The following is a 16,906-nucleotide window of genomic DNA, read 5'->3' as shown; positions in this document are numbered from 1 at the left end:
AATCATCATTATCATTATACATAAGATCTGCATACTGACCTCAGAAAACTAAAGTTGAAAGCCTACATAAAACTATAGGCTTTGGGGTCAAAGAAAAATTTGATAAAATATACCAGAATAAGTGTCTACTGTCTTGATGAACTATTAAATAATTCTGCATTAACCCAGCGCTCTAAATCATTTTTTAAAAATACCACATATATTCTCTTCCAGCCATCATCCAATGCACGCATTCACCAAGACCACCTCTGTTTCACAACAAACAAGCTCTAGACCTGGAGCCAGAAACCCTGATTTGGAGTAATTGCTCTGCTCTCCCCTAATCCAATGATGTAAGCCAAGTTAATATCACCTCTCTAAACCTGTCTTCTCATTTGAAAACAGGACATGGTTTTTCCTACTTTCAAAGTTCTAAGAGTAAATAAAATAAGGTACACATGAAAAGAGACTGTAAATTATAAGAGAGAGAGAAAGAAAGATCAGTTGTAAAAGATTCTGAACAATCATTTCTCCATATTAGAAGACTAAAAAAACAAGCACTCTACCTCAATCAAACACACAAGATGGCAACTGAACTGAAAAGGAATTTAAAGAAAAGGCAGATAGTGTTTCTTTTAGGATTGCTGCCATATTTCATTTAGGCACATGTGAGACTCTGAGCAGACCTTTATTTCAGGGCTGCACTAATTTCTATGTCAAGATGTGTAGCCATGTCTTACAAGTCAAAAATAATCACACAAAATCCATGAAAGCCAGATTCTATTTTTCTAAAGCCTTGAGCCAAGAGAAGTGCTGGGCTTTGTTTTATGCTCATTCCTACTTCATTATGCTATTGCAGGTTATAAAGCTAAGGGAAGAGAACAAAACACTTACAGCTGCAGACACTATCTGGGCAGAAATCCCCTTCAAAAGTGAATGTCGCATAACTGATCCATGGAGTGAAAAAGAATCAGGTAATCTCTTCTTCCTTAAAAAAAAAGTTTAAGAACAAAATATAAATTGGAAAGGCAGGGTCTCAAAGTTTTGAAAGGAAAAAACACATAAAAAGAAAAACAGAAAAAAACAGTGTATATTATTTGTTAGCTGTGTTTTGCAAAGAAGTACAGAGTCTAGTTGTCCCACATTAAGATGCTGTAATAAACCCACTTGAACCTTAGAGAAGCCAAGCAAGAAAATGAATAAAGCCACCATTTCTTTTTCACTGATTCAAACTGTTCCTTGCCACCTTAATATAGTAAGAGGTTCTACTATTCATCAGAAGGTTGCCTAGAGAGCATGTCTTCATCACCTCTACCTGCCTTCTACCATTGCCTACCTTCCTTGCCCTCCTCCTGTCTATAACTACCCTCTCATTCTTCAGCCAGCCACTTTAGATTCCCCACTCATTATTCATTCTCTGCTGCTTCTACTAACAACTCCTTTCACTTACGCTACTTACCATTAAACAAAAAAAATTTTTTAAACATTTACCAAACACTGAGCACCTACTCTGAGTGACTAAAGTATGCTCTGGAGATATAAAAATAATAAAGTCCAGGTTCCTACTCTCAAGGACCTCATAGCCTAGCTAGAGGGACCAATAAATAGCTCACTGTTAAATTAAAGAATAAATGTTAGAAAAGAAAAATGAATAAAGCTCTATAGAAATGAAATATATTACAAGTTTAATCCTGTTTACTTGGGGGATATCAGTAACTGCTATAGAAAAGAGAAGATGCCTGATCTGGCCTTGACAGATGCCTAGGAGTCTGTCAGGCTACAAAAAAGCACAAGCAGAAACAAAGACGTAAGTCCTGGCCGGATTCTCAGCTGGTTAGAGCATCATCCTGATATGCCAAGGTTGCAGGTTCGATCTCTGGTCAGGGCACACACAAGAAGCAACCAGTGAATGCATTAATAAGTGGAACAACAGATCAACTTCCCTTTCCCTCTCCCACTCCCACTCTCCCCCTTCATAAAAATATGAAGATGTAAAGGTACACAGTGTGTGAGGGGAATGTGAGTAAACAAAGGGTCTAACCAGGAGGATGGGGGTGGGAGTGCTTAGATTAGATCAAAATGGTAAGCAGGGTCCAGCCTGGTGACCTGAAAGGAAGTTCTGACTTTATTATGTAGGCAAAAAGAAGACACCGTATCTTTTAATTAGGCAGTGATCATATCATCAAAAATATTTAAATTATGGTGGTTCCATACATATTTTAGGATTGTTCAATTTCTGTGAAAAAAATGCCATTGCGATTTTGATAGGGATTGTATTAAATCTATAATGGCTTTGGGTGTTATGAACACTTTAACAATATTAGCCTATCGACATGGGATGTCTTTCCATTTATTTGTGTCTTCCTCAATTTCTTTCACCAGTGTCTTAAAATGTTCATTGTACAGTTCTTTCACTTCCTTGGTAAAACTGATTCCTGAGTACTTTATTGTTTTTGATGCCATTGTAAATGGAATTGTTTTATTACTTTTTCTGACATGTTGATGCTAGTAGACAGAAATGTAAATGACCCCAATTAGCCAAAGCAACCTTGAGAAAAAAGAACAAATCTAGAGGCATCATACTTTCTGAGTTGACTATATAACAAAGCTACAGTAATCAGAACAGTATAGTGCTGGCATAAAAACAGGCACATATTCTGATGGAATAGAATTGAGAGACCAGAAATAAATATGGTCAACTAATATTTGACATGGGAGCCTAGAAAACTCAATGGGTAAAAAATATGCTCTCCAATAGACAGTGCTGGGAAAACTGGATAATCACATGCAAAAGAATAAAATTATACCTCTATCTTACACCACTCAAAAAAATTAAATGGATTAAAGACTTACTCATCAGACCTGAAACTATAAATCTCCTAGGAGAAAATATAGGGGAAAAAGTTCCTTAACACTGGTCTAGGCAAAAGCATTTTGGATATGACACTAAAAGCATAAGAAACGAAAGCAAATGTAAATAAATGTGATTATACCAAACTAAAAATAGCTTCTGCATAGAAAAAAGATAATCAACCTATGGAATAGAAGAAAATATTTGAAAACCATATACTGATAAGGGGTTACTATCCTAAATATATAAGGAGTGCTTACAACTCAATACTAAAAAAACACCAAAAAACAAGTAAAAAAAATGGGCAGATGACATGAATAGACACTTTCCCAAAAAGACATACAGAGAGCCAACAGGTAAAGATGCTCAACATTACTAATCATCAGGGAATGCAAATCAAAACCACAATGAGGTATCACTTCACACTTGTTAGGATAGCTATAATCAAAAAGACTAGAGATAAAGATAAGTGTTGGTGAGGATCTAGAGAAAAGGGAATATTTGTGCACTGTTGGTGGAAATATAAATTGGTACAGCCATTAAGAAAAACAATATAAACATTCCTTAAAAACTAAAACTAGAACTACCATATGATCCAGCAATCCTATCTCTCTAATTCAAAGACATATCTGCACTCCCACATGCATTGCAGCATTTTTCACAATAGCCAAGATATGGAAACAACCTAATTGTCCATCTACAGAAAAACAGATAAAGATGTGGCATGTGTGTATACACACACACATGCACATGCACACACACGCACACATGTGCCCACATGGAATATTATTTAGCAGTGAGAAAGAAAGAAATCCTGCCATTTGTGACAACACAGATGGACCCTGAAGACATTATGCTGCATGAAATCAGGCAGAGACAGACAAATACTGTATGATCTCATACGTGCAAGCTAAAAAAGCCAAACTCATAGAAACAGAGGGTAGAATAGTAGTCGCCAGGGGCTGGTGGGTGGGGGAGATGCAGAGATGTTGGCCACAGGGTACAAACTTCCAGTTTAAGATGAGTAAGTTCTGGGAAATTTAATGTACAACATGATGACTATATCTAACAATACTGTATATATTTGAAAGTTGCTAGGAGAGCAGATCTTAAATGTTTTCACCACAAAAAGAAATGGCAATTATGTGAGGTGATGGAGGTGTTAACTAACTACTGTGGTAATCACTTCTCAATATATGTATATCAAAGAATCACACTGTATACTTTGTATCTTCACCATATTGTATCTCAATTACATCTTAATAAAGCTGAAAAATATTAAGTTATCTATATGTAGGAAGTAGTAATAAACAGGTTAATATACCCAGAAGTGGCCCCTATTCCACAAAAGCTGACAACCTCAACAGCACTGACACAGGCAAAATATAAGAAGAGAGCAAAACACACAGACAACTTTATCAACATTGAAGTTACACATGAATTAAATAAAGTATTTACATTATGCTTCCTCCATTCTCTTTTCTTTTCATGTGCTCTCCAAGAATTTAGAAGGTGAAAAGCAGCCAAAATGAACATATTTAGGGTTAAAAGCCCTTTTTCCAAATCTTTAATCATCTTTGTGACTCTCCTCTGAACCCATTCCAAGGGAATGAAGGAATGCTGGAGCTGACCTTAGAGAGTGGGAAGAAGGGGGTGAGGAGTGCAGGAAACAGCAAGATGGTGAAGTAAGCCAAGCTCAATGTTTCTACTCTGTGCCAGGTTTGATTTGTGCTCCTTTCAAAGGCTTCACTGCTTATGGGAGTCCCTGGCTGCTCTATTACAGCTTCTTACTGTAGGTGCAGAAAATGGTGGTCATAGTATCCACCTTTTTTCCTCTCCCCTCAACAGTGCCATAATCTTTAGGATCTAATAAGCATATTATTTCCATCCAAGTGGGGCTCCGACTTCCTATGCAGGGTTTCAGCAGACAAAATTGTACTAATAAAGATATTTGTATTTTAAATGATCAAATATTTCAATTACATGCAAGTGTGATTTAAATGAATACATACTTACCTTTTTAAGTTGGTCCTGTCACCACTATCTGAGCTTGCCACAGATGAAGTATCATAGGAGTGAGAATCAATAGTATCAATGTTTAATAATGTAGGATCCTCGAGAACAAAAGACTCATCTTCATCATCAGTCTAAATTGAAAGAATATGGATCAATAAATTCAAAAGTCCAAATAATCTGTAAATCAGATAGGAATTAATGAGTTTCTCCAACATTCACATGCTTATTTTTGCTTTTCACCTCTTTTCCATGCATTGTTATTCACCTTCTGGCCTAGTACAGAATTAAATTTCAACTCTAGAGAGATATCTTTCTATAAAAAGTCCACTCCAAAAAATTTATTTCTTGTAGCAGGAAGAAGTAGTAGTAGTTATGCAAATTATTTTAAGCTGCAGAATTTCTCTTAAAATTCAAATTTGAATAGAAGCTTTACTAGTTAACTAACAGCCAAATGGCCAATTAGAAGAAAACAAATACCACCTGACAATAAATAGTGTACGATGAGAAATATGACAGGCAGACACAAGAAAGGCACTCTGGGGTGGGAAGAGCATGTGCAAACACAATGATTTCATAATATCACATACAAAATAAAAATCCCAATGAATTACAGACCTAATTGTAAAAGGTAGAACAATAAAGATTATTTTTTAATAAGATAGCATGACCTTGGAATTTGCAAAACTTTAACAGGACACACACAAAAGCACACTAACCATAATGGAAAAACCTAATAGGGTTTTTGAACTACATTAACATAATGAACTACATTAATATTAAGAACTTCTGATCATCAAAAGAAACCATTAATAGAGTGAAAAAGTAACCCAGAGAATGGAAGAAGATATTTGCAATACATATATATAATAAAAGGCTTATATCCATATCATATAAAGAATTCCTATTGTAAGTTTTAAAAAAACAGTTCAACAGAAAAGTGGGAAAAAGACATATAAAGGCACATCACAAAAGAGATATCCATATGACCAAAATATATGTCAAAATACCCAGTTTCATCAGTTCCCAGGGAAATTCAGATTAAAACTATGATGTGATACCACTACAACTTATAAGAAGAATTGCTAAGTAAAAAAGCAGAAAAATTCAAAAGTTAGTGAAGTTAGGGTAACCAGAACCCCCATGGCAGTATCTACCAAAGCTGAACATATGCATATCTGATGACTCAGCAATTCTATACCTAGCTTTATACCCCATAGAGATGTGTGAGTGTGGTCTATATAAATGTATGAGCTAAAGACATGAGTAAGAATACTCATAGCATCAAAAATCCAGCCAAGATGGAGGCCTAGACAGACACGCTGCATCTCCCTCCACAACTAAGAAGGAATACAACTACCTCAAAACTAGAGACAACCAGAAGTTCCAGAAAACCGAGCTGCATGGAAGTTCAACAAACAAAGATATAAAGAAGAAATACTCATCCAAACAGGTAGGAGGGTCGGAGCTGGGGCAGAGAGGACGTGGTGTGGTGGTGGCAGCAGTGGCAGCAGCAGCAGGCTGGCAGAAAGAGCAGTCACACATTTTAAAAAGTAGGGAGGGATACCTGGAGAGCGCTCCCAGCACCAGACCAGACCAGACTGCACATCTCACGGTCCCAGTGCCAGGGCAAATAAAGCCTCATTGCTTCTGATTGTGCAAACCAGTGGTGGTTGGGGCAGAGGAAGAAACTGCCAGTCTCTCAGCAGAGTCTGCTTGTTTAAAGGGCCTCCACAGTCCTAGAATGTCCGCAGACCCACCCACTCTGGGAACAACAGCCAGGGGAACAGCTAGAGAGGCGCCAGTGCAATACAGAACTGGGAGAAGTGCCTGGAAAGGGGTGAGTGCTGAGCAGGTAGCATTGTTCCCTCTCGAACCCCTCCCCCACACAACACCACAACATGGTGAAATGGGTCGCCATGTACTGACAAATACCTAAGGCTCTATCCCTTACAATGTAACAGGAGCGACAGCTCCACCTAGGACATAGAGACAAAAACAGGAGCCTGTCAAGATGAGGAGACAGAAAAGTATGGCCCAAAAGGGGGAATGAATCAAAGTTCCAGTGGGAGAACTAAGCAATGAAGAGATGGCCAAGCTAGCAAATGAGGAGATAGCCAACCTAATAGATGAAGAGTTCAAAACAGTGGTGATAAAGATGCTCACAGGCTTGACAGATATGCTTGAGTATGGCAAACGCATAAGAGAAGAAGTGAAGGCTATGCTAAATGAAACAAAGGAAAATCCACACAAAACCAATGGTGAAGGAAAGGAAACCGGGGTTCAAATCAATGATTTTGAACATAAGGAAGAAAAACACAGTCGACCAGTACAGAATAAAGAAACAAGAATTGAAAAAGATAAGGAGAGGCTTAGGAACCTCTGGGACAACTTTAAGCATGCCAACATCCGAACCATAAGGTTGCCAGAAGGAGAAGAGGAAGATTAAGGAATGGAAAACTTATATGAGAAAATAATGAAGGGAAACTCCCTAAATTTGGTGAAGGAAATAGAGATACCAATCCAGGAAGCACAGAGAGTCCCAAACAAGATAGACCCAAAAAGGACCAAAGCCAAGACACATCATGATTAAAATGCCAACAATTCAAGATAATGAGATTCTTAAAAGCAGCAAGAGAAAAGCAGAGTTACCTACAAAGGGGTGCCTATAAGACTACCAGCTGATTTCTCAAAAGAAACTTTGCAGGCAAGAAGGGACTGGCAAGAAGTATTCAAGGTGATGAAAAGCAAGGGCATACAACCAAGATTACTCTATCCAGCAAAGCAATCATTTAGAATGGGGGGGAAGACAAAGTGCTTCTCAGACAAGGTAAAGCTAAAGGAGCTCATCATCACCAAGCTATTATTATATGAAATGTTAAAGAGACTTACTTAAGAAAAAGAACATCAAAACTATGAACATTAAAATGACAACAAACTCACAACTATCAACAACCGAATCTGAAAAATAAAAACAAAATCCAACTAAGCAAACCAGAATACGACCAGAATCATAGGTATGGGGATCATTTGGAGGGTTATCAGCTGGGAGGATGAAGGGGAAGAAATGGGGAAATGGTGCAGGGATTAAGAAGCATAATCAGTTGGTACAAAATAGACAGGGGGAAGTTAAGAATAACATAGGAAAAGGTGAAGCCAAAGAACTTATATGCACAACCCATGGACATGAACTAAGGGGGGTGGGATTATTGGAGGGAAAGGGGGTATTGGGCAGAGGAGAGCAAAGGGAAAAAAAATTGAGACTACTGTAACAACATAATCAATAAAATACACTTTAAAAAAATTCAAAAATTCATTCACAGAAGAAAAAAAAAAGAATACTCATAGCAGCATTTTCATCCAGAAAATGGAAATTACACAAGTGCCTATTAACAGCAGATTAATTAATATACATAAAAATTGTATATGGCAATGGGAATGAACAATTACATGCAAAAATATGAATGAGCCCTGGCCAGGTAGCTCAGTTGGTTAGAGCATTGTCCTAATATGCCAAGGTTGCAGGTTCAATACCAGGCAAGGCATGTACAAGAACCAACAAACAAATGCATAATTAAATGGAAAAATAGATGTTTCTTTCTCTCTGTTTCTCTCTCTCTCTCTCTCTCTCTTTCAAAAAAAACTTTCAATAAAAAAATATAAATGAATTTAAAGACATAATATTGAAAGAAATAAGTCAGACACCCAACAGCATATACCGTATAATTTCACTTATATGAAGTTCAAAGCAGGTAAGCTAATCAATAATGGTAGAAGTAAGGATAGTAATTATCCTGGGTTTGGGTACTGAAGAGGCACAAAAAGAGCTTCTGGGGTACTAGTAATGTTTTACTTCTTCACTTGGATTCTGATTACACAGGGTGTTCAGTATGTGAAAACTCACCAAGCTAACACTTATGATTTCTGTGCTTTTTCTATATGTATGTTATACTTCAATAAAAAGTTCAAAAGAAATTTCTGACAGCACAATGCAACCGTAGGATTGAAGTGAAGCCAGCACTACTCTCAGAGACTGGGAGACTAGGAAGGATCAAGAGACTTGGTCTTGATGAGGTCAAAGAACAGGTTTAATGGAAGAGAATGGAGGGGGAGGTTGTTATGGTTAGAGAATGGAATTTCAAAGTTAAAAACCTCAGAGATAGTACAGTTTCAAAGAATGACAAGGCCTAGTAACATTATTTCATACCCTAAATTCTGAGACCTTGGATGTCTCAGTAATCTCTACATTTCCATTCTGTAATATATCTTGGATGTCCACTTCTTCCCAGCCTCTCTTCAGGTTGATTTGAATGAATATTATAGAATATTTGCACCCATATATACTGGAGCAAATGCCTATATAAACTTTTTACTTCTGCTGTTTTCATTTTTCTTTTTAAAAATAATTTTCTTTAATGTTTTCCCTATTATATTCTTAATAATGTTCTACAAATCAAGTTATTTTTACTTTCACTTATCTACCTTCCTAGCTCCTTTGAGATGTGAAGGCTGGCCAATTTTTTTTTTTTTAATTTTTAATGAATTTATTATGATGACACTAGTTAATAAAATTATACGGGCTTCAGCTGCACAATTCTATAATACATCATCTGTATATTGTATTGTGTGTTCACCACCCCAAGTCAAGTCTCCTTCCCTCATCATTTATCTCCTCTTTACCCTCTTCTACCCCTCCTCCCACCCCTTTCCCTCTGGTTATCACCATACTGTTGTCTGTGTCTATGAGGTTTTTTCTTCTTTGCTTAATCCCTTTATCTTTTCACCCAGTCCCCACCCCCTCTCCTTTCTGACAGCTGTTGGTCTGTTCTCTGTACCTGATTTTGTTTCTATTTTGTTAAGTTTATTTTGTTCATTAGATTCCTCATATAAGTGAAATCATATGGTACTTATCTTTCTCTCACTGGCTTATTTCACTTAGCATAATACTCTGGAGGTCCATCCATGCTGTCCCTTAAGGTAAGTTTTCGTGTGTATGTGTTTATGTGTATGTGTCTGAGTAGCATGCCATTGTGTAAATGTACCACAGCTTTTTTTATCCACTCATCTACCGATGAACTCTTGGCCTGCTTCCAAATCTTGGCTATTGTAAATAACACTGCAATTAACACAGGGGTGCATATATTCTTTCAAATTAGTGTTTGGGGTTTCTTCAGATATATTCTCAGAAGTGGAATCACTGGGTCATAAGGCAGTTCCAGTTTTAATTTTTTGAGGTAACTCCATACTGCTTTTCCACAGTGGCTGCACCAATCCACATTCTCACCAACAGGGCACAAGGATTCCCTTTTCTCCACATCCTCACCAACACTTGCTGTTTGTTAATATATCAATGATAGCCATTCTGACCAGTGTGAAATGATATCTCATTATGATTTTAATTTGCATTTCTCTGATGATTAGTGATGTTGGGCATCTTTTCATATGTCTATTGGCCATATTACCCTGGCTGGTTTGGCTCAGTGGATTGAGCGTCGGCCTGCGAGCTAAGTGTCGCTGGTTCGATCTTCCAGTCAGGGCACATCAGAGAAGGAAAACTCTGATTCCAAAAAAACCTCCACTGCCTTGCGGCATACCTCTTCAGGGGAAAGGCTAAGGGAGTAAACCCCGACAGAAAATCCGGAGCCGGAGTCCCTAAGGCGGTTTGACGTTGTAGTCAACACCGGCAACTCCTGCGGCGCACCTGAAGCCAAGCTGTATTGACTCCGTCTTTCCCTTGGATCCTTCAGCTGCGAAGAGAGGGGGGGTCTGCTGCATGGGCTACAGCAGACCCTCCATATCACCCTGCCCAGGCTCTGTAGCTTCAGCTTCACTGGAGAGGACACTCCAGCGACATCGCAAAACACGGGAGGAGACAGATATCGTGTCACTCCCGAGTCGGACTGCACAGCCATTCTCGGCGGTGCAGATAGACTCTTAAGAAGCTACACCATCGTCTCTCGAGACGGACGGCTGCCGACCGACCCTTGCCTGAGAAGACAGACCAAAAAAATACTGTTATAAGAAATGTCCGAGTTTTTACTGACTATGTTTTCTTTTAGGATTTTTATGGTTTTGAGACTAACATTTAAGTTTCAAATCCATTTTGAGTTTATTCTGGTGTATGGTATAAGGAGGTGGTCTATTTTAATGTTTTTGCATGAAGGAGGTGGTATATTTTAATTTTTCTGCATGTTATCTGTCCAATTTTCCCAACAACATTTATTGAATAGACTATCTTTACCCCATTGTGTATGTTCTTGCCTCCTTTGTCAAATACTATATGACCATAAAGGCGTGAATTTATTTCTGGGCTCTTTGTTCTGTTCCACTGATCTCAATGTCTGTTTTTATGTCAGCACAATGCTATTTTGAGCTATAGCTTTGTAGTATAGCTTGATATCAGGCTGTGTGATTCCTCCAACTTTGTTCTTTCTCAAGATCGCTGTGTCTACTCGGGGCCTTTGGTGGTTCCATATAAATTTTAGGATTTCTTGTTCCAGTTCTGTGAAAAACACCACTGGTATTTTGATAGGAACTGAGTTGAATCTCTAGATTGCTTTGGGTAGCATGGACATTTTAGTGTTAATTCTTCCTATCCCCGAACATGATACATGCTTCCACTTACTTGTATCTTCAATTTTTTCTTCAGGGTCTTATAATTTTCCAAATACAAGTCTTACTTTCCTTGGTTAAATTTATTCCAAGGCTTTTGGTTTTGTTTTTTTTTTTTTTTTGATGCAATTATAAAATGGGATTGCTTTCTTAGTTTCCATTTCTGATAGTTCATTATGGTGTATAAAAATGTAATTGGTGTCTGGATATTCACTTTGTATCCTACTACCTCACTGAATTCATTTATCAATTCTAGTAGTTTTCTGTTGCAATCTTTAGGGTTCTCTACATACAGTATCATATCATCTGCAAATAATGAGTTTTAATTCTTCCTTTCCAATTTTGAGGCCTTTTATTTCTTCTTGTCTAACTGCTATGGCTAGGACTTCCAGTATGGTGTTGAATAATAGTGGTGAAAGCAGGCATCGCTGTCTTGTTCCCAATCTTAAGGGAAACATTTTAGTTCTTGTCCACTGAGTACGATGTTGGCTGTGGGTTTGTCATATATGACCTTTTTTACATTGAGGTGTGTTCACGCTATTTCCACTCAGCTGAGAGTTTTTATCATAAATGGGTGCTGAATTTTATCAAATGCTATTATATCTCTTGATATGATCATGTAATTTTTATCCTTCATTTTGTTTCTGTGGTATATGTTTATTGATTTGCGGACACTGTACCAATCTTGAATCCCCAAAACAAATCTCACTTGATCATGGTGTATGATCCTTTTAATGTACTGCTAAATGCAATTTGCTAATATTTTGTTGAGGATTTTGGTATCTGTGTTCATCAGGGATACTGGCCTATAATTTTCTTTCTTTGCCGTGTCTTTATCTAGTTTTGGAATTAGGATAATGCTGGCCTGGTAAAATGAGCTTGGGAGTCTTCCCTTCATTTTTTTTTTTAAGTATATTTTATTGATTATATTGTTACAATAGTTCCAATTTTTTCCCCTTTGCTCCTCTCTGCCCAGCCCCACCCCTTCCCCAGCACTTCCAGCCCCCCGCCCCCAGTCCATGCCCATGGGTCGTACATACAAGTTTTCTGGCTTCACCCTTTCCTATACTTTTTTTTTTAATAATTAATTAATTTTTTTAACAATAAAAAAATAACAATCCTTCCCTCTCAGACTTAAGACCGAAGTCTTCCCTCCTTTGAATATTTTAGAATAGTGTGAGAAGAACAGATGTTGGTTCTCCTTTTATGTTTGGTAAAATTCATCTGTGAAGCCCTCCAGTCCAGGACTTTTGTTTGTTGGGAGCTTTTGATTACTGCTTCAACTTCATTAATTGTAATCTGCCTATTCAGATTTCCTAATTCTTCCTGATTCAATTTTAGAAGATTGTATGTTTCTAGGAATTTATCCATCTCATTCCAGGTTGTCCAATTTGTTGGCATATTATTGTTCGTAATATTTTCTCACAATCTTTTGTATTCCTGTGGAGTCACTTGTTACTTCTCCTCTTTCATTTCTGATTTTATTTATCTGGGCTCCCACTCTCTTTTTTTCTTGATGAGTCCAGTTAAAGGTTTATCAATCTTGTTTTCCTTTTCAAGAACCAGCTCTCAGTTTCATTGAATTTTGTATTTTTTACACTTTATTCCTGTACTGATCTTTATTATTTCAGTTCTTATACTTGCTCTGGGTTTTGTTTGTTGTTTTTCTAGTTCACTTGAGTGTAAAGTTAGATTAAATATTTGAGATTTTCCTTCCTTCTTGAGGTAGGCCTGTAATGCTATGAATTTCCAGGTTAGGACTGCTTTCTCTGCATCCCATAGATTTCGGGTTGTTGTGTTCTCATTTTTATTTGTTTCGAGGTATATTTTTATTCCTGTCTTGATCTCATTGTTAGCCCAGCTATTGTTGAGTAATATGTTATTTAGCCTTCATGTCTTTGTGTATTTTTTAGTTTTTTCTTGTAACTGATTTCTAGTTACATATGATTGTGGTCAGAGAAGATGCTTGATATGATTTCAATCTTCATACTTGTTTTGTAGCCTAATATGTGGTTTATCCTAGAAAATGTTCCATGTGTACTTAAAAAGAATGATATTCTGCTACATTGGGAAAAAATGCTCTGAAGATACCAATTAAATCCATCTGACCTAGTGTATCATTTAAGGCTGCTACTTCCTCGTTGATTTTCTGTCTGGAAGATGTATCCATTGATGTCTATGGATTGTTAAAATCCCTTACTACGACTGTGTTATTGTCATTCTCTCCCTTTATATCCATCAAGACTTGCTCTATATGTTTAGGTTCTCCTATGACAGATGCACAAATGTTTTCAAGGGTTATATCCTCTTGTTGGATTGTTCCATTTATCACTATGTAGTTACTTCCTTGTCTCTTCCTATACTTTTGTTTTAAAGTCTATTTTGTTGGATAAAAGTATTGCTATCCCACCCTTTTTTTTTTTTCCTTCCCATTTGCATGAAATATCTTTTCTTTCCATTTAGTTCTAGTCTGTGTGTATCTTTCATTCTGAGGTGGGTCTCTTGTAGACAGCATACAAGTATATTTGGGTCTAATTTTCTTATCCATTCAGCTACTCTATGTATTTTGATTGAAGCATTTAAGCCATTTACATTTAAATTGATTACTGATAGGTACATATTATGTACTTATTGCCATTTTATTCTTTACAACTATGTTCTTCTTTCTTTCTTCTTCTTCCTCTCCTTCTCCCTCTTCAAGAAGACCCTTTAGCATTTGTTGCTAAATAAACTCCTTTAGCTTTCTCTTGCCTGGGAAGCTCTTTATTTCTCCTTTAATTTCAAATGATAGCCTTGCTGGGTAGTTTTGGTTGTATGTAGGTCCTTGCTTTTCATCACTTTGACCATTTCATGCCAATCCCTTCGGGCCTGAAATTTTTCCAAGAAATTAGATGATAGTCTTATGGGAGCTCCCTTGTAGGTAACTGTCTTTCTCTGGCTGCCTTTCAGATTCTCTGTCTCTAACTTTTGTCATTTTAATTATGATGTGTCTTGGTATAGGCCTCTTTGAGTTCATCTTGTTTGGAGCTCTCTGAACTTCCTAGACTTGTGTGTCTTTTTCCCTCACCAGGTTAGAAAGTTTTAAGTCATTATTTCTTCAAATAGATTCTCTATCCCTTGTTCTCTTCTCTTCTGTTACACCTATGATGCAGATATTGTTATGTTTCATGTTGTCCAAAGGTCCCTTAAATTATCCCCATTTTTAGAACAATTTTTGTTTTTGCTGCTTTTATTGGGTGTTTTCTGCTACACTATCTTCCAATTCACTGATTCCATCTTTGCTTTACCCAATCTATCATTTATTTCCTTTAGTGTATTTTTCATTTCAGATATTGTATTCTTCATTTTTGACTGGTTCTTTTTTATGGTTTCTATGTCCTTTTCATTGCTGTTGTAGTTCTAAGTTCTTTGAGCATCCTTATAACCCTTTTGTTGAACTCTGTATCTGATAATTGCCTCCATTTCATTTAGCTCTTTTTCTGGAGGTTTCTCCTTTTTTTCATTTGGGGATGTTTCTTTGTCTCCCCATTTTGGCTGCCTTTTTGTGTTCGTTTCTATGTATTGGGTACATCTGCTATGACTTCCAGGCCCCAGGGCAGATCAGCAAAAGTGCCAAGGAACCCTGAGATTCGCCTTCACCTGCTGGGTGCCTATTAGGTTCAGTCACTGAAAGAGCCTCTGGCAGTACTCAAGTTGTATGAGGCAGCTTCGCAGTGAGTTACCAGGTAGGGGCAAGTGGTGTTCACCAGACTGATACAGGTTCAAACATGGTGCCAGTGTTGGTTCTGAGGTCACTCTGCAAATACCCATGATATACCAAGTCTAGATGTGCTCCCACATCTTTGTGATGTTGGGGTCTCAGGGAGTCCTCAGGGTGAGACCAGAGGAGTTTATCAGGCCCAAACAGACCAAGAAGGGAAAAACAGCCCCTGTCCTAAGGCCATACAACTCAGTCTGTCCTAGTTTCTGCCAGGAATGCAATCTCAGCAGGGCAGGGCCACAGGGAGTCAGGAGAATGGGGCTAGTAGATCTCCTGTGAGGGGGAGGTACAAGTCAGGTTTGGAGGAGAAGAGTTGTGTCCCCTACCCCAGAGCCACACAACTCAGTCTGTCCCAGATTCCACCCAGACCTTGGCATGGTGGAGCCACCAGGAGTCAAGAGGGGGGGGCTACCGGGAGACCAGAGAGTGGGGCTAGCAGTTCTCCCATGAGGGGGAGGCACCAGTCATGTTCACAGGAAAGTGAATGGAATGGCCCTCACCTCAAAGCCACACAACTCTGTCACTGACACCCTCTGAGTCTGCCCAGACCTCTACACCCTGGCCAAGGCAGCTGACTCCTCAGTAGAATGCAAGCTTCACAGGGTAGGGTTACAGGGCATCTAGAGGGTGGAACTATTGCTTTCCCCCAGGCTGATGCCTATGGAGGGGAGTGCTCCACTCAAGAAAAATGACATATGTTGTGTGGCAGTGACTCAGCACAGGTATCTCAGTGACTGTCCCTTCAGCTCTTTATCCAGAGCCATAAAACCCAGTCTCTCCTCACATGACTCTAGTCCACTCCACCCTCCCTCCACTGAATCCCAGAGTGAGTGGCTGTGATGAGATTTTGTGTGTTGGCACATTAAGAGGGCACCTGCATCTCTATCAGACTCACATCTCTCTCTGGCAGACAGAATTCCCACTAATTTTCACAGCCAGATATTATGTAAGCATCTCTTCCTGGCTCTGGTGCTCTGGGCTAGAGGGCCCAGCTTGGGATTGAGACCCTATGCTTCTTAGGCAGAAGTTTTGCAGCTTAGATCTCTGAGCCACCACCCACGGGAACCAGGCCTTTTCACATCTCTGCCCTTTCTACCAATCTTGATGTTGCTTGTTCTATAAATCCTTGGTTATAAGACTTCTCTTCAGCTAGTCTTCAGTTTGTTACTCAGGTTGATTCCTCTATATTTTAGTTGTAATTCCATTTTGGTGCTGGAGGAAGGTGAGCATAACATCCACCTACTCTGCTGCCATCTTGGAGCTCCCTGGCCAATTTCCAGTTCCATTTCTCTCTCAAAGTCAGAGACAGTCATATAGCACTTTATAATCCCTGTATCTAATACTATGACCTGAATGCATAAGGCACTCAAATTATTGCTGAGAATACACAACTAATGATTATATTTACTGTCACTAGTAGATAAACAGATTGTGCAAAGATGGTTTTCCTTCATTATGAAAGACAATCTCATTTACATGAGCATTATTTTCTTTGCCATTATTATACAGATATGTACAAAGAGGGCTTTGTGTACAATCCTCTAAGGTTATTTTTATTTCACACTTAGTACAATCATTGAAATGAGATGTGATTAAGACCATGTTAACAAAATTAACTAAAATTAATCTCTTCATCTCTAAATGAAAATTTTCCTCTATATTAGAAAATAATAAATAAATAGGATATTCTT

General features: G+C 38.1%; 1 protein-coding gene across 1 annotated transcript in view; it reads right to left on the bottom strand.

Moving 5' to 3' along the window:
• Positions 1-16,906, bottom strand: part of VPS8 (VPS8 subunit of CORVET complex) — a 265,592-nt gene that overhangs the window by 232,376 nt on the left and 16,310 nt on the right. The window contains exons 4-5 of the mRNA XM_090275034.1: positions 4,847-4,977; positions 874-967 (exon numbers count right to left, since the gene is read on the bottom strand). Coding sequence (XP_090131160.1) covers positions 874-967; positions 4,847-4,977 — 225 coding nt within the window. The remainder of the gene's footprint in view (positions 1-873; positions 968-4,846; positions 4,978-16,906) is intronic.

The sequence above is a fragment of the Furipterus horrens genome, unplaced genomic scaffold (genome assembly GCF_987537825.1).
Source record: "Furipterus horrens unplaced genomic scaffold, mFurHor1.1.pri manual_scaffold_1, whole genome shotgun sequence".
Taxonomy (NCBI): Eukaryota; Metazoa; Chordata; class Mammalia; order Chiroptera; family Furipteridae; genus Furipterus; species Furipterus horrens.
The sequence above is the reverse complement of the archived record's forward strand: the minus strand, read 5'-3'. Positions and strand labels throughout refer to the sequence as shown.